This window comes from Ranitomeya imitator, chromosome 6 (assembly GCF_032444005.1).
Source record: "Ranitomeya imitator isolate aRanImi1 chromosome 6, aRanImi1.pri, whole genome shotgun sequence".
Classification (NCBI taxonomy): domain Eukaryota; kingdom Metazoa; phylum Chordata; class Amphibia; order Anura; family Dendrobatidae; genus Ranitomeya; species Ranitomeya imitator.
The window spans coordinates 506889319-506917266 of record NC_091287.1 but is presented as its reverse complement, the minus strand read 5'-3'; the positions used below and the strand labels follow the sequence as shown (position 1 = coordinate 506917266).

General features: G+C 41.2%; 1 protein-coding gene across 2 annotated transcripts in view; it reads right to left on the bottom strand.

Annotated features, from left to right (window-relative positions):
• Positions 1-27948, bottom strand: part of ZFPM2 (zinc finger protein, FOG family member 2) — a 590333-nt gene that overhangs the window by 6099 nt on the left and 556286 nt on the right. For both annotated transcript variants that reach the window (XM_069731765.1, XM_069731766.1), the window contains 2 exons: positions 5519-5725; positions 4649-4873 (listed from right to left, as the gene is read on the bottom strand). In XM_069731765.1, coding sequence (XP_069587866.1) covers positions 4649-4873; positions 5519-5725 — 432 coding nt within the window. The remainder of the gene's footprint in view (positions 1-4648; positions 4874-5518; positions 5726-27948) is intronic.

Below are 27948 nucleotides of genomic sequence, written 5' to 3'. Positions count from 1 at the left end.
AATATACTCTTTTTAATACCTTTAGTTGTTGGGACATTATGTCAAGAGGTTTGTGTTGCCTACGACCAAACAGCGCCTAATTGATTTTGTGTGACTTAAGTCCAAGTTACTGGGAAAATACATTTTTTGTTGCGTTTTTGCCGCATTTTTTTCTGTGCAATTTTGTCACAAATCCTGAAGGATTTCCTACTACAAGCAAAATGAATGAAATTCCTGAAGTCTAAGGCACACATTGAATATTTTTTCCTTGAAGGGTATGTGTGCATGTTAAGTGTTTGGTGCAGAAATTTCTGCACCACTTCTGCATCTCTTGGCAGGAATAAAACAGAGACAAAAACACACTTTTTTACCATATTTCTTAGGCTGGTTTCACACTTAGGCTACTTTCACACTAGCGTTTTTTTCAATACATCGCAATGCGTCGTTTAGGGGAAAAAACACATCTTGCAAAGTTGTCTGCAGGATGCGTTTTTGCCCCATAGACTAACATTAGCGACACATTGCAACGCATTGACACACGTCGCAACCGTCGTGCGATGGTTGCGCCGTGTTGTGGTGGACTGCCGGGAGCAAAAATCATTACATGTAACGTTTTTTGCTTCCGCCGGTCCGCCATTTCCGACCGCGCATGTGCGGCCGGAACTCCTCCCCCACCTCCCTGCACCTCACAATGGGGCAGCGGATGTGCTGGAAAAATGCATCTGCTGCCCCCGTTGTGCGGCGCATTCACTGCTAGCGTCGGTAACCTCGGCCCAACGCACTGCGACGGACCGAGCCTGACGCTAGTGTGAAAGTAGCCTTACGTAGCGCTTAGCTGCGGAGGGCTGTGTACTTCCTTGTACTTCTTCTGTTAAGCCCCGCCCACTGCCACACCTCTTCCATTCAGCTCCGCCTACGTCAGCATACGTCCTGCTGTACCTATCTTTAACATTGGGTACGCTACGCTGACCACAACAAAATGCAACATGTTGTGTTCAGCATAGTTTGGCGCAGCATCATAACGACGCATGCGGAGGCATCTGCATACATTCGCATGTCCTGCGTGCCTAATGTTAAAGATAGGTACAGCAGGACGCGTACCAATGTAGGCGGAGCTGAATGGAAGAGGTGTGACAGTGGGCGAGGCTTAGCGGAAGACGTACGAGGAAGTACGCAGCCCTCCGCAGCTATTCAGGGTGTGAAACCAGCCTAACTGGTTTACTTTGTGTGTTGTAATTAAGAGAAATTAATCTGTCCCATACAAACGAACACTTGGCCAATGCTCTTGTGTCCTCTATGGAAGAGACAGGATCATCTGGCAGCACATCTCCCATCCAAACAAAAAGTATCGCATGAATGTAAATCAACCAGCAGATCCTTATGTCGCCTAACAAATTTTTTGGTCAAACAGTCAGGAGACCCCCTTAAACATTAGAAGGTTGGTAGATTCCACCAAAATCATCAGGTCAATGACTTTTGTCTAAAGTGTATCAGGATCTTTAAACACTATGTTATACTGGAGTGGCAGAAGAAGTAATAAACGACATAAATGTCATATCATGAGCATTGATGTAGATGTATTAGAACAACCACTCTTTCAATGGCCTGGTTTATAATGTCATTATTAAATACTCATTGTCTATCTGTGTTTTGTCAAAATCTGGAAATCAGGATGTGTTCAGTTTCTCTTGTCCATTTATTTTTCATTTCATTTCCCATGGAAATAAAACTTCTGTGATTTCATCAGGCTTTCAAAGTTATATACACCTCTCACATGACATTTGTCAACTTGGCCATTTTATATAGTAAAAAAGAGAAATCACTTTTTTGAATGCCGTCTTCACTAGGGTTGAGCGAAACGGATCGTTCATTTTCAAAAGTCGCCGACTTTTGGCAAAGTCGGGTTTCATGAAACCCAACCCGATCCCTGTGTGGGGTCGGCCATGCGGTACGCGACTTTCGCGCCAAAGTCGCCTTTCGTATGACGCGCTTGGCGCCATTTTTTCAGCCAATGAAGGAGCGTGGGCAGAGTGATGACATAGGTCTTAGGGGCGTGGACGCCTATCGTCATCCTGTCGCTTGTGCGCTGTAGCGATTTGAAATGTGTAACAGCAGCTTTTCTGTTCAGGGACGGAGGAGAGAGAGAGAGAGAGAGAGAAAAAAAAAATCCCATTTACTTTGCATTGGGTTTCGTGTTTCGGTCGATCCCCGACTTTTCGCCATAATCGGCCGATTTCACTCGACTCGACTTTAGAGATAGTCGGGTTTCGCGAAACCTGACTCGACCCTAAAAAAGTAAAGGTCGCTCAACCCTAGTCTTCACCAACAGCCAAAATAACAAAACTTTCCCATCTCTTTTGATTGATATGTTCAGATTAAAGAGAACTTTTCACCAAATTTTTTGTCCTGAATTGGACATATGATGTAAAGTGGCTGCAATGTGGGATTAAAGTTTTTTTTTTGTATTATTTAATTTCTCATCTACACTGCAGAGATCTTAGAAAATAAAGTATCTGGCACCTAATGAGTTAAGACCTACTTGGACTTAACAAATGTTATCAGATGCTAACTTAATAAAGGGAGAAGTACAAGTCCCCAGTGATAGGGACTCATACAGGGAGAAGAAGGACAGGGAGAAGTTCACCCCCCAGTCATAACAACTCTTACAGGAAATAGTACACGCCCCCAGTGAAGTTTATCTGATAACACCCACTTTGATTTAACTAATATTAACTCATTCATTGCCAGATACTTTGATTGCTAATATTTAAACAAGCTGAAAAGATAATTACAGTCTGCAGCCACTATTAATCTCTTGTGGTTAGAAGAATCCCCATGAAATAGGCTAATCTCAGAATGATCCACTGATAAGACCTTCAGAATTCACCTATAATCTACTGGAGCTCATGTGAATATATAAAGTATATTGTAGTATTTTTGCGTCCATTTTATATTCCTGTGCTACAAAAATTCAAGGGATACTAAGCTATTGTTCAGTCTCTGGTGCCTCATGGAACATCATCAGTGCATACCTACACATACATACATTTAGTGGTTGGAGAAGCACAAGTATTCATTGTGCCCCCCCACCTCCGAAGTTTGGTTCAATAGTTGTCATATGTACATTAGTTTTCCTTACAATGGGGATACCCAATTTGTACAATAAGCCAAAAACATTAGACAATAAGAAAATATTGCAATTGATCCTATCAGCACTCTGCGTTTCTACAGTATATATAGTATATATTGTACAAACACCCTCACTCTCCACAAGCCAGCATACAATCTGTACACACATTCAGCACACCTACACACTTTCTGGTATCCATGTGGAAGTATTGGTTGGGTAATAAGTGCTAGTGTGGTTCTGGCCTCTGGAATCCAATGGGATACCTTCATGTCTTGTTTGTAAGCAACATAGAATGGAGTGGTTGAGTGCCGATCCTTTGAATTTCCTAATAACATGATCCTGCTCCTACGAGTATAAGGGGGGCCATTGCACACCATTCTGATGATCAGCAGTGGTCCCAGCATTTGAACCCCAGCCAATCAAGCATATCTTGAAAACTTGTGGTCCCTTATTCTAATAATAAGCGAGGGTCCCAGCAGTTGGTTAAATTACCAGTTGTCACCGCACCCTGCACCCCTGGACACACTCCAGTCTCCCATACACATTGCACATGCATTATAGACCAGCACACACCCCAGTCACTGACTCACAAGCACATACTACAGTCACAAACACACTGTGTAGATGTCCATCTGCATATACTCCAGGCCTTTCATTCATGCACTCAATGCAGAAAATGCACATATTTATATATTACAATCCTAAGAACTGCCTTGAATGTAGAGGAGCATCTATAAGAGGAAGATGAGTCTTGGTTATATGGAATAAGGTGCATACTGGCTGTGGGGGTTCTTAAATCAATGTCACCCCCTTACATCACAAGTGAAAACACCACTCCAGCAGTTTTTTTTAATTGCAGCACTGGAGTGGTGCTTCTAATCTAAGATCCCTGACCATAGTCTTGCACTTACCCACCACCATCTTCACCTTCTATCAGCGCCGCTCCTGTCGGTCATCAGAAGGGTTGTGACTTGCCAGATCGCTCCAGTGTGTGCTGAAGCGAGCTGGAAATCAATTTTTTAATGTAAGTCTATGAGAGCCTTTTTGTGACTCTCATACTTATATTGAGCACTAGTGACTGTTACTTCTGACCTCCGGAAGTTGAGGTCACAAGATGATGCAGCAGGACCAGTGCGGCAATGATAAAATGTGAAGACAGCAGCAGGTAAGTATAAGACTAGTATGAAGGACCCTAGATTTGTAGCACCACTCAAGCGCTGAAAAAAAACTAAAACAATGGAGTGGTGCTTTAAATAGTGCCTTAGGCAAGTACCTATTTTCCCATATTCCTTGGCCAATCCCTACAAACATTATTTACACCGATAACTGCAAAAGTATATAAATGCTCAAGACAACATTCCTTAGGCACACCCAGATTGATAATTAATAGGATCACATGGCTCAGAATTTCTGTCAAGGGAGCACCGGTGGGCATGCTAGGATCCCCTTGCTCAGAATTTCTGACTCAAAGCCAACTCAGAGGCGTGTTAAGCCATTGTTTTTATGTTTAACCATCATAAACCTTAATGATACACTTACCTGTGTGAGAATTTAAGTGCATTTCTAGAGCTCTAGCAGTAGAAAAACTTTTTGTGCACTGTGGGAATGGACAGGCACAGGACAACTGCTGGGAACTGTCTTCATTGTCCTCAGGTAGCTGAGATGGTTCCCTCTGGCGACCACTACAGTAGTACATAAGGTGAGCTTGCAGGTTGCGTTCACTTCTGTACCAAATGCCACAGGATTTGCAAGGGAAGATATCTTCTGTGAATTAAACAACAAATGGGAAAACTAATTTAAAGTTTCTGTTTTTGTAATTGACCTACCCCAATTCCCCTCATTTACTTTGCCCCACTGTTCGAAAACTTGTACATTTATGGAGTCACATTACATGTTATTATCAAGTCCTAAAACCAATTTATCAACCCCTTAACTATTCAATGCCACAATAAAGTGATGCCGCCACTGCTGGGCTCAGAAAATTATAGACATCACTTACTATTTTTATTCATTTTAAAATTGCTTACAAAAAGTACCAAACCGGCATCAATCGCCATGAAGTCCGGAGCACTCGTCATGTGCGGTCACAATTTTTTTCTGTGTCATTTGATTCCTCATCTAAGAGTTTTGTGTTCAGGTTTCTATCTGGTCAATTATTTTACAAACTACTCAAAATACAGATATTTAAAAAGCAGGTCTCGTCGTAAATGACAGATCTCGTATTTTTGGTTTCTCACAATTCTAACATTTTGCAAGTAGAAGAGTTTTGCTCGTTATAATTTTGCCTTTCCAAGAGCTCATTGGCGTTAAAATCTACTTCCATCCCATTAATACAGTTTTAAATATATCTACGTCTGTTAAAAAATATTTCCAAAATTTCAAAGATCCAGTAGAGTATGTGACACCTACTGTTGACAATGGCTGTAGGCAAGATAGACGCCATTGCTGCTTGTTGAGGAAGCAGTTGTATCGAGTCCAACAAACGAGCTGGATACATTCCCTCAGTAAGAGTCATTTGAGTGGCAGCTTGTAGCCTTGAGTCAAAATCCACAACAAAGGCAATTAACTCCTCGCCCTCAGCAATAGACTTGGTAGTCGTACACCACAGTTGTCCTCCTGTAAGCACAAACGAAAGAGTTTACTGTTAAAAGCAAAATAAGTCTAAATGTCAAGAAGGATTTAGAGAAAAATTACTGTAACTCTAAGGGTTGAACACATTTCACAACTACTATGTTAACCCAAGAGACCATCAACCAAAAGTGTAAACAGCTTTCTGAAAAGGTTTATAAAACGCACGACACTCCGACAGGTAATACATTACATCTCCCTGATGCTCCATCTGCCATGGATACAGGGAATATTAATCTGACAATGGGTTAAGAGGTGGACACCTGACTTTAAAATACAGAATTAGCTTACCCGCACTTTCCGGCTACTAAATGTGTTTTTTACATTTGTTTCCTACAATAGTGTATTTCATAGTGATAATTAGGGTTGAGCGAAACGGGTCGGCCATTTTCCGAAGTCGCCGACTTTTGGCAAGGTCGGGTTTCATGAAACCCGACCCGACCCCTGTGTGGGGTCAGCCATGAGGTCGGCGATCTTCTGAATCTGGTATCGGATATGTTTGCAATATCGGAAATCGGTATTGGAATCCATATTTAAGTGTAAATGAAAGAATTAAAATAAAAAATATTGCTATACTCACCCTCTGACGCGCCCTGGTACTAACCGGCAGTCTTCCTTCCTTAGAATCAGCGCTTGAAAGACCTTCGGTGACATCGCGGCTTGTGATTGGTCGCGCGACGGCCCATGTGACCGCTCACGCGACCAATCACAAGCCGCGACGTCACCGAAGGTCCTTCAAGCGCTGATTCTTAGGAAGGAAGGCTGCCGGAAAGAAGCAGGGCGCGTCCAAGGGTGAGTATATTCTTATTAGGTATATACTAACCCTCGGCCGTGCCCTGCTTCTTTCCAGCAGCCTTCCTTCCTAAGAATCAGCGCTTGAAGGACCTTCGGTGACGTCGCGGCTTGTGATTGGTCGCGTGAGCGGTCACATGGGCCGTCGCGCGACCAATCACAAGCCGCGACGTCACCGAAGGTCTTTCAAGCGCTGATTCTAAGGAAGGAAGACTGCCGGTTAGTACCAGGGTGCGTCAGAGGGTAAGTATAGCAATATTTTTTATTTTAATTCTTTCTTTTACACTTAAATATGGATCCCAGGGCCTGAAGGAGAGTTTCCTCTCCTTCACACCCTGGGAACCATAGTAACCCATTGCAATGCATTGGGTTTCGGCCGACCCCGACCCCGACTTTTTTATAGGATCGGCCGATTTCACTCGACCCGACTTTTGAGAAAGTCGGGTTTCGTGAAACCCGACCCGATCCTATAAAAGTAAAGGTCGCTCAACCCTAGTGATAATCAATCATTTATGTTTACTTTCTCAATCACAGAGGTTTTGTATACTCCTCTACCTGGTGATAAAAGTGTAAAACTAGAAAAAAGGCAAAAAAAATACTGAAACAGTCCATTAGTACAATACACTTGCATAAGTTATCAATAAAGTGGACTCGTCATTTCAAGTAACTTTCCAGTATACACTGTCTTGTGTGTATGCATAAGGAAAATCTCTGCTCTTGACCACTATGTGACTTGTATGCTGCATTTTTCACCAGCCTTCTCTCCATCAATTCTCTCTGAGCTAGTTGGTAAAGACCAGCTGCTATTATATCTTCCATACACACACAGTACTCACAGACTTGAGGGATGCTTCCTAACTTACCTACATAACACACATACAAAAGCAGGGGACACCTTGAAGACATTATACAATAGTACTGAACAGTGTACCTGTGAATCCATTTCTCAGAAAAGGAAAATCATTTTGTAGAAAGCCGCAGCATTATCAGTCTGTGTACCCGTATATCCCTCTGCGCTCACTGTTCCTCACCTCTTGATGGATATAATAGGCTGTGTAACATGTTTCACTTTGCGGGCAGTATGTCTTGCTTTGACTAAGACGGATTTAGCTGATTTTTCAAAATGGAATGAGACTTCAATAGGCAGGAGGGATAGGAATAAAGCATTAAAAGGGTTGTCCAGGCTTGGGGCTAAAGCTTATGTGACTGCAGACTTGCGAATCATTACAGCGCACAGTGTGAGTATTGTCATGGTTATCTGGTGCGAGCACTGGAAGTAGGCAGGTGCATGACCATAAGTATGTGATTTGCATAAATGCGGTCACATGCCAAATAGTTGTGCGCGGCTTCACTCAAGTGAATTGAATTAGGCCGGACAAGTCTAGTCGGAATGTGGGCGGTAATTCTTTATGGAAATGTGCCCATTATTTTTATTTACAGACAATGATGCTGATCACAATTTTTTTTAGGTTGCTTTAAAATTAATCATAGTTTATGTCCTTTATCGTGAATCCTTCACTGTATTCACAGTGACCAATTATTATATGGAATCAAAATTAGAATATAGTGAGGGCACATTAGACACATGCCATGGAATCTCCACCACCATGAAGACCCAGGGTGCCTCCATCATGCTCTGCTCAGTGTGATTATTTGTTGATCCTATTACACCAAGGAGAGATTAGAGGTGACAATGTATGTTAGTGGATCTCTCTGTCAAAGTCTAAAGGTACCGTCACATTCAGCGACGCTGCAGCGATATAGACAACGAGCCGATCGCTGCAGCGTCGCTGTTTAGGTCGCTGTAGAGACGTCAAACACGGCAACACCAGAACGATGCAGGAGCGATCCAGTGATGTAACGGCGACTCACTTATCTTTCTCACTGGTTGTTAGCTCCATGTAAAAACATTGCTGGCATCGTTGCTTTTGCTGTCAAACATGACGATACACGCCGACCTGACGACCAAATAAAGTTCTGGACTCCGACCAGCGATGGCACAGCGGGATCCAGATCGCTGCTGCGTGTCAAACACAACGAGATCGCTATCCAGGACGCTGCAACGTCACGGATCATTGTCGTTCTCGTTGTAAAGTTGCTGAGCGTGAAGGTACCTTAAGGGGTTAACTGCCTCTGCTGTCTCCATAACTTCCCTAAACTTCCATGCATGCATGACCATGTCTCCTATGCGTAGTTGCGACATGATTCATGTAGGGTCAAGATCTAGGTGGAATGGTGACCAACAACATTTGTAATCCATCCCTGGTAATATCACTTGGAAATTATTTGTAGTGACAATATCCCAGTGTAGACATGTACTGAGTGATCATCTACTCCTACAACTTAATTATAACGATCACAACCCCCCATATAAACAAATCTGAACTTTCCGAAGTTCTGATGATGTTTTATTCACATCCCCAAACACCGATTTATATAAAGATTAATTTTCCAATTTATTTTACAAAGAATATTCAATATTTAAAAGTTGAATCAAATTTAAGTACTAAAACTCCAAATTATGCTTCTTCTTTTTTTTTTTATCTCATCCCTTAACTGCAAATGATGGCATTCTCGCGGGACTACGCATTAAAAACTAGATTACGTCTGATGTATTAATGAGTTGCAGGAAGAAACTAATTTGTTTGACTTGTTTAGACACAAAACAAATCACTTAAATGGTGTTATCTGTAATTCCAGACATAGGTATAAATCCATATCTGCTTTTGGCGGGGATAATATCCCATATTGTAGCGTTTCCATGTCTTGTGTATGTGCCATGGTAGACGCTGTATTCACTATGCAAGGGAAAAGAGTATCCATTTTGATAAGTAATATTGCAGTGTTTATCATAGGAGATAACTGCCTTTTAAACTTCACTTCATTTTTCTCCTCAAAGAGATTACAGTTTTAAAACAACTTATTACAGGAATCTGCTAGCAGAGATAAGGCCAGATGATACGCCGGAGCTAAATTGCAAAAAAAATTTGGACACTCTTTAGCGGGAAATACTAAACAATTAATTTACTGTGTCTGATTGCTTTCGAAGATGAGAAAGGAAATATTGGAGAAAACAGCATTTTTACTGAAGTGTTTAAGATGTGGATTTATTCTATGCCGTAAACTGCAAAAAATAAATGCATCCATTATCACACTGAGAAAAACTGAAATTATACTTATGATTGCGGATCCTTAATTTATTTCTTTTTTTATTCTAATTTATTATTATTAGTTGTGATGATTAGTATTATTATATTATTATATTAATTTCTGTAGCATATTTCTACATGGTGCCAATCTGTAGAGCATCGTTATTTACATCAGCTCTATCAGTAATAATTTTTATTATTATCAACATCATCATCATTGGATTTTAAGCATTTCCTATCCTATTTTAACTAGTGATGAGCGAGTATACTCGTTGCTCGGGTTCTCCCGAGCATGCTCGGGCGATCTCCGAGTATTTGTTAGTGCTCGGAGATTTAGTTTCTTCACCTCACTTGCATGATTTACGGCTGCCAGACAGGCTGAATATATGTGAGGAATGCCTGTTTGTTAGGGAATTCCCACATGTATTCAGCCTGTCCAGCAGTCGTAAATCATGATGCTGCTGAGGCAATAAAAACTAAATTTCCGAGCAATATCAAATACTCGGAGCGTGCCCGGGAAAACCCGAGCAACGAGTATACTCGCTCACCACTAATTTTAACCTTTTCCAGGTTGAGTCCCAGATCTGCACCGACATCTTTTGACCCAGTTGATTTAACATGCCTGCTCCTGAAATCTACATTGCCTCATACACAATAGATAGATCTAGGTCGAATGATGGTTCAGCTGGCAGCCATCTTTCCCGATGTTACCATTCACTCTGCAGATGGCGCTCTTGTGTTCTCTACGAGAGTGCTAATGCCAGATTCGTCTTGACTTATCTCTCCAAGAAAACGAAAGGATTTGCAGTTCAAAATTGGACATGCGGGATCCTTATCGCCTCGATTTTATCTGTTGGAGAAGACTTGGATGCACTCATAGAGGTTAGGCTTTTGGCCAAGCCCATTAATATTGATGAGTTCAATCAAAATTAGTCTAATGTGTATGGTGGCTTTAGCAGATCCAGATCCGCTCCGCTAGTGTCTTCTGTCACTATAGGCAGATATTTTTTCTCTAATTGGGGAGTCTAACTATTGCCCAGTTTGACCTCATTCGGAAGTCCCATTTATGACTTTTCTCTCTAGTTTTCCTAGATAGGACACACACCAATTATAGTCTATGGGGCTGATCACATGTCCATGTATTTTGGAAACTAATTATAATTAAAAAATGGTAACGTCCATTTTGCTCTGAGTCCCAGATTAAACTCATTCATTCAAATCTATGGGTCCATGAAAAACTCGCGACAGCACACAAACAACATTCTAGTTGTGTCCTAGTGATGTTGATTTTTCTCTGAATGATTGATAGAAGCTATTAACTTCAATCAGTTTTTAGTTACATACAAGAAAAAAATTATGAAAACACTTGTAAAAATCGACAAATGTGCAAACACTGATGGTAGGGTTTTAATAGTAGAGGTTATCACTGTCCTGATTAGGGTCACCATGACACGGTTGGATGGTATTTACGTCTTATGTTTTTCTTTATCAAAAATATTATTTTATTTCACTGTTGCTATTTATTTACTGCAGGGTTTTTACTCATTTTGTTTTTCTCTTGGGTTTTGACTGATAAAAATCTGATCCAGCACTGAAGGAAATCAATCAAAGAAAAATCACTGACATTTGAATGAGTGAAAAACTGAACAATATGAATAAATATGCTGTTTCCTAGAAATCTTTTATGCACCAAATATAAACATATATGAAATATACAATAAAAAGTTTAAACAAATTCTAATCATGAGATTAAAAAAAGTGACTATTTAGTAAAAAATTTTAGTTGTGCGCACATTACATAAATTAAAAAAAATCTACACATATTAAGAATCCTAACTGTAATAACATGAAGAATTAATTAAGCGGGCAAATTAGTGTAAAATATCAACAGTGTACAAAAAAAAGAACGAAAACAATGACAAAAAATTATATTTTTCTTCATTTTTGTTGAATGATATAAATGACACGTTAATATGTATATGAACTTCGAAGCTGCTCCGAAAAATGTATATTTCTCCCACATAATACAAAACCACGTACAGATATGCCGTTGGGAAAAAAAGACAAAGAAGCAATAAAAAACAAAAACATTTTGGCTGCTGAAATGCAAAGAGGCAAAGGCTTTAAAAAAAAGATGATCATTAAGGTCTGGATATTAAGTGGTTAAACAGTTAAAGGGTTCTTTGTATTTCAGCAATCATAACCTATCCGCGTGATAGGTGATAACTTTCTGATTGCTGAGAGTTTCACGGCTAACTCCCCACTGATCCTGAGAACGTGGGTCAGAAGTGCCCTGTAATAAGATGCATAGGGATGAGAGGACCCAAGGAAGTTCAGGTTCTGATATCCGACCCAAAATTTATCCCAAAGATACATGAGCCAGAACTTCCAGAGAAAGTCAGTGTTCGCCGATCACCACCGGACAGTAACTGTCTGGTATGAACGCTGAACTTTTCTGTTGACTAGATATGTGCACACAGTTATTTTGAGGGTGTCAAAAATGTCACGTTGGGGACAGAATTGGTGTAGTTTTTCATTTCCTGGAGCAGTTTTGGAGAGTTTTTCAAGCAATTTTTGAGTGTTTTTTTCCCTTAAGCTTTTTTTTTTGTTATTTTTTGATTAGACAGTGCCTAGTCTGGAAAGTTTTCCTTCACGAGACTCCTCAAAGAAGCGACATTCACTTTTCGTTTATTGTAGTTTATTGATTTATTACTTAATACATATAACTCCGGGGTTTCACGCTCTATCCAACTTTGCGGAGTATTTCTTTGATTTCTTGATCTTTAGTTTCTGAGACACTAAATGAAAAAAAGGCAACCAATATGGCTGCACTTCCTGTTGTCACTTTTGCAAAAATGTCCGTCATAAAAAAAACTTGAAATACTCCAATATCTCTGCAAGTAGATGAATCATAATTGCCTTTCCTCTCCCGCTACCTTCTGGTTTACGAAATTATGGACAATGCAAATTTCAGGTGAAAATTTGCTTTATTTTGGGGCTCTCTTAGATTACTTGCTGGAAGTTTAAGAATTCTGCTGATAATTACTGTCAAAACGACACTGAAGTATCTTGTACATTCTGGAAAAAAGAGAGTGAAATCATAGTCCAGATTTGATTACACTTTGGAAATATTTTATTTTTTAGAAAAAGAGGTCTTAAATATCTCACTCCTTTCCCCTGCCAAAAAATGTTCACTTGCACTTTTCATTATTTTTTTTTAAATCGTCTTCTGTGCAATGTCACAGAGCCCTTTTCTGATAAACTCTAATTAAGATTAAGACAAGTCTTTTGGAAAGAATCCCATCATTAGCAAGTATGATAAACACGAAAATACTCCCAGCTTGTCATCTAGAGGCAATTCCGGAGTCTTAACATGGCTATCTGTTGCTAGGAAACAGGCCTGACGAAGCTTCAATTATCCTACATTATGCGGACATACCTTAAGTAAGTGCGTAGACTAGAGTTTCTGTATACAAGCTTATCATTTTATAGGCTGTACGTGACAAAAACATATTATACAGCTTTATTATAGTCAAATTGGCGCTCAAATTGTGTTAATTCTTATTTTCTAAATCAATAGTACACATCGAAATTAGAAACTTTCTAAGATATCTTATCCTAGAACTTTGCAACTTTCTCCTCCTGGACTGATTATTCATTTTCAAAATTCTTAATTCATTGGTAAAATGTCTCTTCAGTAAATACAGATTTTCCCATTACTGAGATAGATGACAGTTGGTGCTCATAAAGTTCTATGAAGCCTCTAGCTCCTCCTCTTCTCTTCTCTCCATAGAATTTTAAATGCACCAACTGTCCTATCCTATCTCAGTAATGGGAAAATCTGTCTACACTGAATACAGATTTTCCAGATTTTTATCTACGAATTGAGAGTGAAAGATCAGCTCAGAAGGAGAGAGAATATTTATCTGATAAGATATAATATAAAGTTACTTATTTTCATAAGCATTTTTGTTTTACGAAATTATATTGAAGGCTACTCTTTGGATAATAACTCTATATTTCATGAATCAATAGTACACATGAATACAAGCCACTATGTAACCTATCTTATCAGAGAAATTTGCTTTCCTCACCTCCTGAATTGCTTTTTCACTCTCATTTCATGTGTACAACCTGTAGAATCTGTACGTGAACACAGATTTTCCCATTAATGAGATATTTGACAGTTGGTGCTGATGAGAGTCTATGGAGAGGAGGGAAGAGGAGGAGCTAGAGGCAAACGCAAACATTCTGCTGCAAGATCTCCAGAAAAGACAGTTACAGTTCTCCATAGAACATTATGAGCGCCAACAGACATCTCCTATCTCAATAATGTGGAAATCTGTATTCACCGAAGACTAGTTAATTGAGAATTTTGAGAATGAAAGATCAATTCAGGAGGAGAAAGAAGCAGATTTCTCTGATAAGATGGAATACAAAGTTTCTTATTTTCATGGGTACTATCGATTTATGGAAAAATAATATGTAAAAAAAAAAAGATGGTTACTCTGATGAGCGCAAGTGCTTGTTATTTGGGTTTGCCGACGGTGATGCTCGAGTGATATGTTTGCGTCCCTGCACAAGCATGTTTCGCGCCTGTTAGACAGCCACAAAACATGTAGGGATTGCCTGACATACAGTCCTGGGCCCATGCGGGTGGGAGGCCCACCGACACCACCGCAAACTTCAACTGGATGTGCATATATACCAGGTTGGGAGATATACAGCTCTGGCAAAAATTAAGAGACGACCACATCAAAACCCCATCATGGGCAGCCCAATCTCCAGACCTGAACCCCATTGGAAACTTCTGGAATGTAATCAAGAGGATGATGGATAGTCACAAGCCATCAAACAAAAATCTGCTTACATTTTTGTGCCAAAAGCAGTGTGAAAGATTGGTGGAAAGCATGCCAAGGCGCATGAAGGCTGTGATTAAAAAGCATGGTTATTCCACAGAATATTGATTTCTGAACTCTTCCTGAGTTAAAACATTAATATTGTTGTTTCTAAATGATTATTATTATGAGTATGAACTTGTTTTCTTTGCATTATTTGAGGTCTGAAAGCACTGTGTTTTGTTTTTTATATTTTTACCATTTTTCTTTTTCAAAGAACAAAATACAAAATGTATTGCTTGGAAATTCGGAGACATGTTGTCAGAAGTTTATAGAATAAATGAACAATTTACATTTTACTCAAAAATATACCTATAAAGAGATAAATAGGACAAACTGAACATTTTGCAGTGGTCTCTTAATTTTTGCCAGAGCTGTACATGGGCAACCCCCGCATGTTTTGGAGCCGTATAGCGGCAGCCGCAAACTTGAGTAACGAGCACTCATCACCACTTTACTTGACTCCTTCTGGTTTTACACTTTTGTGGTTTTCCTCCTCTTCTTCCAAGAATCATCCTTTTTTATTTTTTTGTTGACATAGCCGTATGAGGACTTGTTTTTTTTTTGTGAGACGAGTTGTAGTTTTTGAATAACACCATTCATTTTACGGTACCATACAATGTGTTAAAAAACAGGGAAAACATTTCTAAGTGGGATAAAAGGGTGAAAAAAACAAAATTCTACCATATTTTTTTGCATTCCGTCTTTACAGCATTCAATGAGCGGTAAAGATGATCTGGTAACATGATTACCCAGGGCAGTTGCATTAAAGCGATGCCAACCTTGTAAAGTTTTAATATTGTTTGTTTTTTTCTAATTCTATTGATTAAAAAAATACTCCGAACTTTGTAAAAACAAAAAATGTGGGTTATGTCACCATATTCTATTTTATTCTTTTTATTTTCCCATGCATAGAGCTGTGTTAGGCCTTTTTTTTTTTGCCTGATGAACAGATGCTTTTATAGATTCCAAAATATGACATTTTTTGATAACATTTATATTTGGGGGGGAAGAGCAGTAACCAAAAGCCAGCAGTTCTGCCGTTTCTATGTTTTTCTATTTATGGTGTTTATTGTATAGATTAATTCATTATTATTTTGTAAATTAAACTTTTATCAAAGTGGTGACAACAAATTTGTTGATTTTACATTTTTAAATATCTTTATTTGGATTTGATTCAAACTGTTATGTATTTTTTATTATATTTTTACTACTTTTACAAACATTTTATTTTTTTTATTCATATTTACTTTATTTTGCATTTTGGCTGTGATCATCATATGAGCTATATACTGTCCTATATACTGCAATACTGCGTTATTGTAGTGTATAGTAGCTTCACAGGAGTAACAAGATGGTGGCAATGGGGGCTTTCAATAGGTCTCAAGCTGCTATGGCAACCAAACAGCATCCCATGATCCCATTAGGGGTTAAGGGCAATGGACCCCCAAAGTGACGCTCCTGAGCCCTCTCCATAAACCGGATATACATATACATGAAGATCTAGAGGAAAAGTTAAATAAAAAAGATTCATTGAGCCTTATATATTAAACTTGTCTAAATGAGAAACTGTCTTTGTTGCCCATAGCCACCAATCAGAGCTCAGCTCTCATTTCTCAAACTGTTCTGGTAAAATGAAAGTTGTGCTGTGATTGGTTGCCATGCAAAATACAGTTTTCCATAGCGCAGATGTAAAATGAACCTAGTTCCAAAACGAAACTTTAGAGCCCAACATAAAGAAATGCTTTAATCTGCAACTTGTGGTCCTTCATGATGAAGAAGTCTTTTGCACTTTGAAATGCGTAGAACAAACCACTATCCATTTGACAATCTTGGATATATGTCTCATCATTGATCAGCAATGAAAGGAAAATCATCCATAAACCTCTCCTTTCTTTCCTGGACCTACTTACATATTGAAATAGGATTTGGAGATGGAAGTACCCCTTGAAATATACATTTATCTTTGGAGAAATAGGGGCATCAATGGTTCCACGATTGATCCATTCTATACGGCAATTGAAATTGGACATCAAACTCCAAACCTAAGGCATCTGTGTCTACACAAAGCATCAGAAGACATTTGTACACAATTGGGCTACGAGCCAGATGTCCAGCTACTGGAGTTCAGTTGACCATATGCCACCACTCAAAGCTGTCATAGTGCCGAGCAAGGTAGTAGTGAAGGTCTATCCTCTTCAGTGATGACATCCATTTTAATCTTAATTGCCATGGTGTTAAAGACTGGTCTGAGTTCCGTGTGGGTTACGCCATGAAGAGGTTTTACCATCAGCCCAGCTCCTGGGATTATGGTATGGGGTGGCATAATATATCTTAGCCGGACCCCTAACAGCTTGATGTTACATTGATTTGGTGGACCATTTCTCCAGTGTTTCAGGAGCTGTTTTTCAACATGACAACCCAAGACCGCTTGTTGCTTCTGCTACTGTGAGCGGTCTGCATGGCCTAAACGTACTACTATGGCCTGCAACATCTCCAGACTTATCTCCCAATGAGCACACCCAGGACATCATTGGTCAACAACTGCAAAAGAAACTGCCAGCAGTGGATCTTCACACAAAACTCACAAAAACTATAGTCAATTTGTGGCCGAGAGTAAATTAGTATACCTCTCTCAATATTTTTGTCCGAATCTGTAGGAGCTTTGGATCTTGATGATTTGCCCAAGTGAATTCATTGTGGCAGAACAATCCTCAAGACAACCATTGATTTATTTCTGAGGCTTGGGCTCGTGTTATATACTGTATATTTAAAAAAAAAGTTTCCATTTCTTTTTAAATCTGCATATAATTAACAGGTCTATCAATCCTGTAATTCCCATAATTCCATAGATCTGGCAGAATCATAGGACCTTGTTCGATCTACCAGGCCACTGGGCAGAAGCTCCAAGAACTGCCTCTACCTTTCGGTATCCCTCGACACCTCTTTTTATTTGCCGGCCTGGAGCAATGTTACATATGCATCACACTACAACAATGACGCCCGTCAAACCGGACCACCTAAGCAAAAGAGGAGCCAGGGATGCCGACAGATAGGAGGTAGGTCACAAGGCTCCCATCTCAATGCCGTGGCATACTGACCTCGCCCCGGCACCAGAGTCCTGTGAATCCATGTGCTCATCTCTACTAATATATGGTAAAGCAGAGCAAATCAGAGCCAGTCAGAAGAAATCTGATCTGGATAAAGGGAAGGTCTTGACATAGAAGGTGGTCTCTTTGAGAGGGTTCACTGCATATATCACGCAAACATCTAACATAACAATTCTGCCAAAACCAAAGATTTTACAGCTATTTCTGGCCCCAGAATACGCAATCAATCTAACAACACGATTCTAATAGATATAGCATTTACGTCAAGAATTAAGAATTCAAGATACAAAGGACAAAGCAAAATTCAGACGGAGACAAATTAAAATGTGAACTTTTGACCCGTTGCGCTGAAAACCGAGAAATGTTTCTTCTTTCCGCAGGTCGGTTTAACTGGTCTTTGAATCTTTGCAATTTGAAGAAAAACAGGCAAAGTAGCAACTAGCAGAGTATAAAATTAAACTGATGCAAATATAACTAATGGTTCCATCTCTTACAATTCTGAGACAAAGTCATTATCTCTCAGCAGGAAAGCATGTTACTGCAATACAACACCCCTTCTCTGTGCAGTACACATATTTTAATTAGGCTTAACTGACTGAAGTTTTCGCAGACATGACCATGTTTCCATTTGTTCTGCATCACTTGTTAACACACTCACCTTTTTCTTTCCCTTTTTACGATTATTTATCTTTCTAAAACTTATTTTATAGTGACTTAGTTGCAACATTCTTACTGCCATGAAAAATAGATCCTTTATTTCTTTAACAAGGTGGCATTTCTTTTTAGCTGTTTCTGATATAAAGCTTTAAATCCTCTGCACAGGCATTTATTTAGGAGAACATATGGTAACTGCTTGAAGCCACCACTTACTACAGACCGTTAATATACGAAACTAATATCACAGTATACAGAAAGCTCCTCTGCTCCATCTAGTGACGTCCACAGGCAGTCAGCATGCTCTCTTTCTAAATTGATGGGATTTAGGACATGCACAACAGGAGAAGTATTCTGGTTGCAAGTAAGTTAAGCAGCAGTGCTCAAAGTCAGGCAGCAGCTGCAAAAGCATGCAAGATTTTAGGCTGTATAAGAAGAGAGATAAAAACTTGTGATCCAAGTCTATTATTTATTACTCCTTTATGAATCACTTGTAAGGCCATAATATGATTATGGGATCCAGTATTGGGCTCCACATTTAAAAAAGGAAAATGTAAAGCTAGATTCAGTTTAAAGCAGGCAAATAAACTATTAAACAGGATGGAAGGTCTGTGCTATAATGAGATGTTAGAAAAGTTGGGCTGGTTGAGCTTAGAAAAAAAGACTCCTTTGAGTCATAGGTATATATGTTTTCTCTCAAGCAATTTTATCAGGTAGTGAACTGGAATAACTTTGCAACATTCTTGAAGTTGTTCCCAAAGGTGTTGAGCACATGTATTCTGCTTTGACTTCCCTGTGCTGTCCAACTCATACCAAACCATCTCAATTACATTGAGATTGGGTGATTATGGAGGCCATGTAATCTGACAGAGCACTCAGTCCCTCTCTTTTGTGGTCACATAGTCCTTAGATAGAATGGAGATGTGTTTTGGGTCATCATGTTGCAACACAAATTATGGTCCCTCTAAGTGCAAACCAGATAGAATGGCATGTAGTTGCAGAATGCTGTGATAGCCTTGCTGGGATAAGTGTGTCTTGAATTTGAAATAAATCATGAACAGTGTTATCAGTAGAGCAACCCCATGTCACTTCTCCCCTCCATGCTTCCCAGTAAACTGTTGTGAATTCTGTGGCTGAGTTCACTTCTGTGGTCACAAGTGGTATTGCAGTCTCTGGGCTTCCTCCCTCAGGTGTTTTGGTGAGCTCGTTGGCTGCCTTGCTATTTAGCTCCACCTGAGTCTGTCTTCCTTGCTCCTTGTCAATGTTCCAGTGTTGGATCTGAGCTACTGCATCTTTCCTTGGGCCTGCTGCTCTGCTAGATAAGTGCTTCTAGTTTGTTTTCTGTTTTTTTCTGTCCAGCTTGCTATTGTCTTTTGCTGGAAGCTCTGAGAAGTAGAGGGGTGCACCGCCGTGCTGTTAGTTCGGCACGGTGGGTCTTTTTGCCCCTTTGCGTGGTTTTCGTTTTAGGGTTTTTTGTAGACTGCATAGTTCTCTTTGCTATCCTCGCTCTGTCTAGAATATCGGGCCTCACTTTGCTGAATCTATTTCATTCCTACGTTTGTCTTTTCATCTTGCTAACAGTCATTATATGTGGGGGGCTGCCTATTCCTTTGGGGTATTTCTCTGAGGTAAGTCAGGCTTGTATTTCTATCTTCAGGCTAGTCAGCTCCTCAGGCAGTGCCGAGTTGCATAGGTAGTTGTTAGGCGCAATCCACTGCTGCTTATAGTTGTGTGAGGATAGATCAGGTACTGCAGTCTACAGAGATTCCACGTCTCAGAGCTCGTCCTATTGTTTTTGGTTATTGCCAGATCTCTGTATGTGCGCTGATTACTGCACGCTGTGTTGCCTGATTGCCAGCCATAACAGTACAAGGAGCCCCACCAATGATTCCCAATAGAGGGAAAAAAGAAATCCTGACATCATTTTTTTTTCTTAGCTCTGTCTTCAGTCTTTTTTTTCCCCTAGACATTAGAGTGCTTCAGGACACAGCTGTGGACATGGATATTCAGGCTCTGTGCTCCTCAATGGATAATCTCGTTGTAAATGTACAAAAGATTCAAGATACTATTGATCAGAAATCGATGCTAGAACCAAGAATTCCGATTCCTGATTTGTTTTTTGGTGACAGAACTAAGTTCCTGAGCTTCAGAAATAATTGTAAGCTATTTTTGGCCTTGAAACCTCATTCTTCTGGTAATCCTATTCAACAGGTTTTGATTATTATTTCTTTTTTGCGCGGCGACCCACAGGACTGGGCGTTTTCTCTTGCACCAGGAGATTCTGCATTGAGTAATGTTGATGCATTTTTCCTGGCGCTCGGATTGCTTTACGATGAGCCTAATTCAGTGGATCAGGCTGAGAAAAATCTGCTGGCTTTATGCCAGGGTCAGGATGATGTAGAAGTATATTGTCAGAAATTTAGGAAATGGTCAGTACTCACTCTGTGGAATGAATCTGCACTAGCGGCTTTGTTCAGAAAGGGTCTCTCTGAAGCTCTTACGGATGTAATGGTGGGATTTCCTATGCCTGCTGGTTTGAATGAGTCTATGTCCTTGGCCATTCAGATCGGTCGTCGCTTGCGCGAGCGTAAATCTGTGCACCATCTGGCGGTACTGCCTGAGAGTAAACCTGAGCCTATGCAGTGCGACAGGACTATGACTAAAGTAGAACGGCAAGAACACAGACGTCTGAACAGACTGTGTTTCTATTGTGGTGATTCTACTCATGCTATTTCTAATTGTCCTAAACGCACTAGGCGGTTCGATAGCTCTGCCGTTATTGGTACTGTACAGTCCAAATTCCTTTTGTCCATTACCTTAATGTGCTCTTTGTCATCGTATTCTGTCATGGCGTTTGTGGATTCAGGCGCTGCCCTGAATCTGATGGATTTGGATTATGCTAAACGTTGTGGATTTTTCTTGGAGCCTTTGCGGTGTCCTATTCCGTTGAGAGGAATTGATGCTACACCTTTGGCCAAGAATAAGCCTCAGTACTGGGCCCAGCTGACCATGTGCATGGCTCCTGCACATCAGGAAGTTATTCGCTTTCTGGTACTGCATAATTTGCATGATGTGGTCGTGTTGGGGTTGCCATGGCTACAAACCCATAATCCAGTATTGGATTGGAACTCTATGTCGGTAACCAGCTGGGGTTGTCAGGGAGTACATGGTGATGTTCCATTTTTGTCTATTTCGTCATCCATTCCTTCTGACATCCCAGAGTTCTTGTCGGACTTTCAGGATGTATTTGAAGAGTCCAAGTCTGATGCCCTACCTCCGCATAGGAATTGTGATTGTGCTATCGATTTGATTCCTGGTAGTAAATTCCCTAAGGGTCGTTTATTTAATTTGTCCGTACCTGAACACACCGCTATGCGCAGTTATGTGAAGGAGTCCCTGGAGAAGGGACATATTCGCCCATCATCGTCACCATTGGGAGCAGGGTTCTTTTTTGTAGCCAAGAAGGATGGTTCGCTAAGACCGTGTATTGATTACCGCCTTCTTAATAAGATCACTGTTAAGTTTCAGTATCCCTTGCCATTGATTTCTGACTTGTTTGCTCGGATTAAAGGGGCTAGTTGGTTTACTAAGATTGATCTTCGTGGTGCGTATAATCTGGTGAGAATCAGGCAGGGAGATGAATGGAAAACGGCATTTAATACGCCCGAGGGTCATTTTGAGTATCTGGTGATGCCGTTCGGACTTGCCAATGCTCCATCTGTTTTTCAGTCTTTTATGCATGACATTTTCCGTGAGTATCTGGATAAATTCTTGATTGTTTACTTGGATGACATTTTGATCTTCTCAGATGATTGGGAGTCTCATGTGAAGCAAGTCAGAATGGTTTTCCAGGTACTGCGTGCTAATTCCTTGTTCGTGAAGGGATCAAAGTGTCTCTTCGGTGTGCAGAAAGTTTCATTTTTGGGGTTCATCTTTTCCCCTTCTACTATCGAGATGGATCCGGTTAAGGTTCAGGCCATCCAGGATTGGACTCAGCCGACATCTCTAAAAAGTCTGCAGAAATTCCTGGGCTTTGCTAATTTTTATCGTCGCTTCATCTGTAATTTTTCTAGCATTGCCAGACCATTGACCGATTTGACCAAGAAGGGTGCTGATTTGGTTAATTGGTCTTCTGCTGCCGTGGAAGCTTTTCAGGAGTTGAAGCGTCGTTTTTGCTGTACCCCTGTGTTGTGTCAACCTGATGTTTCTCTTCCGTTCCAGGTCGAGGTTGATGCTTCTGAGATTGGTGCAGGGGCGGTTTTGTCACAGAGAGGTTCTGGTTGCTCAGTGTTCAAACCATGTGCTTTCTTTTCCAGGAAATTTTCTGCTGCTGAGCGTAATTATGATGTGGGCAACCGAGAGTTGCTGGCCATGAAGTGGGCATTCGAGGAGTGGCGTCATTGGCTTGAGGGTGCTAAGCATCGCGTGGTGGTATTGACTGATCATAAGAACTTGACTTATCTCGAGTCTGCCAAGCGCTTGAATCCTAGACAGGCCCGTTGGTCGTTATTTTTTGCTCGTTTTGATTTTGTGATTTCATACCTTCCGGGCTCTAAAAATGTGAAGGCGGATGCTCTGTCTAGGAGTTTTGTGCCCGACTCTCCGGGGTTATCTGAGCCGGCGAGAATCCTCAAGGAAGGAGTCATTGTGTCTGCCATCTCCCCTGATTTGCGGAGAGTGTTGCAGAAATTTCAGGCTAATAAACCTGATCGTTGTCCGGCCGAGAAACTGTTCGTCCCTGATAGGTGGACTAGTAAAGTTATCTCTGAACTTCATTGTTCGGTGCTGGCCGGTCATCCAGGAATCTTTGGTACCAGGGAGTTGGTTGCTAGATCCTTCTGGTGGCCATCTCTGTCACGGGATGTGCGTGCTTTTGTGCAGTCCTGTGGAATTTGTGCTAGGGCTAAGCCCTGCTGTTCACGTGCCAGTGGGTTGCTTTTGCCCTTGCCGGTCCCGAAGAGGCCTTGGACACATATTTCGATGGATTTCATTTCTGACCTTCCCGTTTCTCAAAAAATGTCGGTCATTTGGGTGGTCTGTGATCGCTTTTCTAAAATGGTCCATCTGGTGCCCTTGGTTAAATTGCCTTCCTCCTCTGATTTGGTGCCTTTGTTCTTCCAGCATGTGGTTCGTTTACATGGCATTCCTGAGAATATTGTTTCTGACAGAGGTTCCCAGTTTGTCTCGAGGTTCTGGCGAGCCTTTTGTGGTAGGATGGGCATTGACCTATCTTTCTCCTCGGCCTTCCATCCTCAGACTAATGGCCAGACCGAACGAACCAATCAGACCTTGGAAACATATCTGAGATGTTTTGTTTCCGCTGACCAGGATGATTGGGTGTCATTTTTGCCGTTGGCTGAGTTCGCCCTTAATAATCGGGCCAGCTCGGCTACCTTGGTCTCTCCATTTTTCTGCAATTCTGGGTTCCATCCTCGTTTCTCTTCAGGACAGGTTGAGTCTTCGGACTGTCCTGGTGTGGATTCTGTGGTGGACAGGTTGCAGCAGATCTGGACTCAGGTAGTGGACAATTTGACCTTGTCCCAGGAGAAGGCTCAGCTTTTCGCTAATCGCAGACGCCGTGTGGGACCCCGACTTCGTGTTGGGGATTTGGTTTGGTTATCTTCTCGTCATATTCCTATGAAGGTTTCCTCTCCTAAATTTAAACCTCGTTTTATTGGTCCGTATAGGATTTCTGAGATTCTCAATCCGGTGTCTTTTCGTCTGACCCTCCCAGACTCCTTTTCCATACATAATGTATTCCATAGGTCGTTGTTGAGGAGATACGTGGCACCTATGGTTCCATCTGTGGAGCCTCCTGCCCCTGTTTTGGTGGAGGGGGAATTGGAGTATATTGTGGAGAAGATTTTGGATTCTCGTGTCTCTAGACGGAAACTCCAGTATCTGGTCAAATGGAAGGGTTATGCTCAGGAAGATAATTCCTGGGTTTTTGCCTCTGATGTCCATGCCCCAGATCTTGTTCGTGCCTTTCATGTGGCTCATCCTGGTCGGCCTGGGGGTTCTGGTGAGGGTTCGGTGACCCCTCCTCAAGGGGGGGGTACTGTTGTGAATTCTGTGGCTGAGTTCACTTCTGTGGTCACAAGTGGTATTGCAGTCTCTGGGCTTCCTCCCTCAGGTGTTTTGGTGAGCTCGTTGGCTGCCTTGCTATTTAGCTCCACCTGAGTCTGTCTTCCTTGCTCCTTGTCAATGTTCCAGTGTTGGATCTGAGCTACTGCATCTTTCCTTGGGCCTGCTGCTCTGCTAGATAAGTGCTTCTAGTTTGTTTTCTGTTTTTTTCTGTCCAGCTTGCTATTGTCTTTTGCTGGAAGCTCTGAGAAGCAGAGGGGTGCACCGCCGTGCTGTTAGTTCGGCACGGTGGGTCTTTTTGCCCCTTTGCGTGGTTTTCATTTTAGGGTTTTTTGTAGACTGCATAGTTCTCTTTGCTATCCTCGCTCTGTCTAGAATATCGGGCCTCACTTTGCTGAATCTATTTCATTCCTACGTTTGTCTTTTCATCTTGCTAACAGTCATTATATGTGGGGGGCTGCCTATTCCTTTGGGGTATTTCTCTGAGGTAAGTCAGGCTTGTATTTCTATCTTCAGGCTAGTCAGCTCCTCAGGCAGTGCCGAGTTGCATAGGTAGTTGTTAGGCGCAATCCACTGCTGCTTATAGTTGTGTGAGGATAGATCAGGTACTGCAGTCTACAGAGATTCCACGTCTCAGAGCTCGTCCTATTGTTTTTGGTTATTGCCAGATCTCTGTATGTGCGCTGATTACTGCACGCTGTGTTGCCTGATTGCCAGCCATAACAGTAAACACCACGTATGTAGAAGCCATCCTCTCACCTTTTCTGTGTTTCTCAAAGATGTGACAGTTGATATGAAAAATCTCAAGGTTTGACTCATCATGTTGAGATATGTCTAATGCTTGATATCTGTGTATTATTTATGAGGCCTGTTTTTGGAGTTGCTGTCAATTTGTATTTTCTGAGGCTGGTAACTCTGATGAACTTATCTTCTGCAGCAGAAGTAATTCTTGATCATTCTTTCCTTGTGCTTTCCTCATGAAAGCCCGTTTCATAAGAGTGATGGATGTTTTTTATGAGTGCACTTGAGTATATTTTCAAGGTTTTAGCAATTTTCCAGACTGAATGACCTTCATGTCTTAAAGTAATGATGTATGTTCATTTCTTATAGTCGAATGGTTCCTGCCATATTCTGGCTTAGAACAGTTGTGGAATACAGCTCAACACTGTTTAGAGCTGTGTACCAACACTGCCTCTGCAAAGCATGCATGATGGTTACAAACAGTTTTGGAAGACAGGTGATTTCATAAATTAACTCTTGACTGTGCAAATCTATTCTTTGGAAGCCATTCCAGGTGTTTGTCTGATGAAGCTGCTTGAGAGAATGGTAAGGGGGTATAAAGTGGTCATCAGAGTAAAAGGAGGTACATTCAGGAATTTAAGATTTAACACATTTTGTTTTTTTCACATGTGTTTTCTGACTCCTTGTTTAGATATTTGTTCCTTCTTGGTTTTGCTGCCATTAGCTTAAATCTAAAATCTGCACATTACTATGAGAAAAAGGAAAATCTTTGCATAAACAGATGTGTACACACCTTTATCCTGTACTGTATATGATCCCATAAAATAACAAAACCAAACAATCAAAATAGATGCAATATAAAAATTATACATATTTATTTTGACAAGCATTACTGCAATGTTTATTGTACACATAAATGTGAGGTTATTAAAAAGCTCTCCTCCCATCAAAGTTTAATCCTTTTAATATATTGCAGTCATCATATTATATAGTACTGTGCACTTACAATTGCTTATTTTGCACCTTTGCACAGTTAATTCTTCTCTTTTTCATCAGGTTTAAAAACAGCCTAGCTTTTAAGTAGAAACAGGAGATCTCTTTTCCCTGAATGAGTCATTATTACAACTACAATGCCACATCACTGTAAAGTTGCTTGCCGGGGGGGGGGGGGGGTTTGGGGGAGTTGGGAGAGGATCAGATTGGCTAGGAGTTGAAGAGGTGATGACTCAAGCAGGAAAAATAGATTTCCTATTTCTGCATAGAGCCTAGAAGGACTCAGCTAGTCTGTTTTTAATCACATAATGTAATAGACCTAATGGAAAAGAGAATAATTAGCTGGTAGAAAGGCAAAATGAGCAATTGTAAATACATAGTGCTGTATAATATGGTGACTGCAATATATTAAAAGGATAAAAACTTTGATGGGAGGAGTGCTTCTTTTACATACATTTTGATAATATGTGACAAGGCAACCTCTTTACATGGGACCCATAAGTCTTTTCATTTAGCGCCCATCTGAAGAGTCAATCTAACTATCTGAAATGCAGATTAGAATTCATAAATTTGACTTATGCACTTACTTTAGCGCTTACAGACTCCTATTGCATTACTCATTGTTTGCTTCTGTATTGAAACCACATGCTGCTTGCTCCTTCAAGCTACAATATTATTTTTTTCCAGTTAAAGCAAATGCTTGCAAATAGTATATCGTATATCGTATCGTATTTTGTGTGCTGAAAACGCCCCCCTGGGCTTATACATGAGTTGTTGTCCAGGAAGCCGGCGGGTGAGGGGGAGCGGCTGAGCAGCGGCTGGAGTTGGTGGCTGTGAAGACATCATACTCACCCTCCTCGCGCTGTCACTGCATCTCCGATAGTCTCGGTGCAGGTAGCTCTTTCTGTGCTGAGCAGTGACGTGGTACCACTCATTGAGGTAATGAATATGCATGCGCCTCTACTCCCATAGGCATGGAGTGCATATTTATTACCTTAATGAGCGGTACCATGTGATCGCTCAGCACAGGAATAGCTGCCATGCTAGGACAATGGAGATGCAGCGACGGTGTGAGGAGGGTGAGTAGGATGGGGAGGGGGTGAGCCATGCATACAACGATGGGACGGGACCGATGGAGCCATGCATACATACAGCAATGGGACCGGTGGAGCCATGCATACAGCGATGGGACCGAGGGAGCTATGCATACAGCGATAGGACCGGGGGAGCCATGCATACAGTGATGGGACCGGGGGAGCCATGCATACAGCGATGGGACCGGGGGAGCTATGCATACAGAGATAGGACCAGGGGAGCCATGCATACAGCGATGGGACCAGGGGAGCCATGTATACGACGATGGGACCATGGGAGCCATGCATATAGTGATGGGACCGGGGGAGCCATGCATACAATGATGAGACGGGACTGATGGAGCCATGCCTACGTACAGCGATGGGACCGGGGGAGCCATGCATACAGAGATGGGACCGGGGGAGCTATGCATACAGCAATGGGACTCGGGGAGCCATGTATAGAGCGATAGGATCGGGGGAGTCATGCATACAGCGATGGGACCAGGGGAGCCATGTATACGATGATGGGACTGGGGGAGCCATGCATAAAATAGGGGGAGCCACACATACCAGGACAGGACAGGGGAGCCATGTATAGCAGGACAGGAATGAGGGGACAATTAGGCACCTCGGCTTATACTTGGGTCGGCTTATACTCGAGTATATACAGTAGTCAGAAATAGTTGGTGAAAGCTCTAAATCACATTACATTCA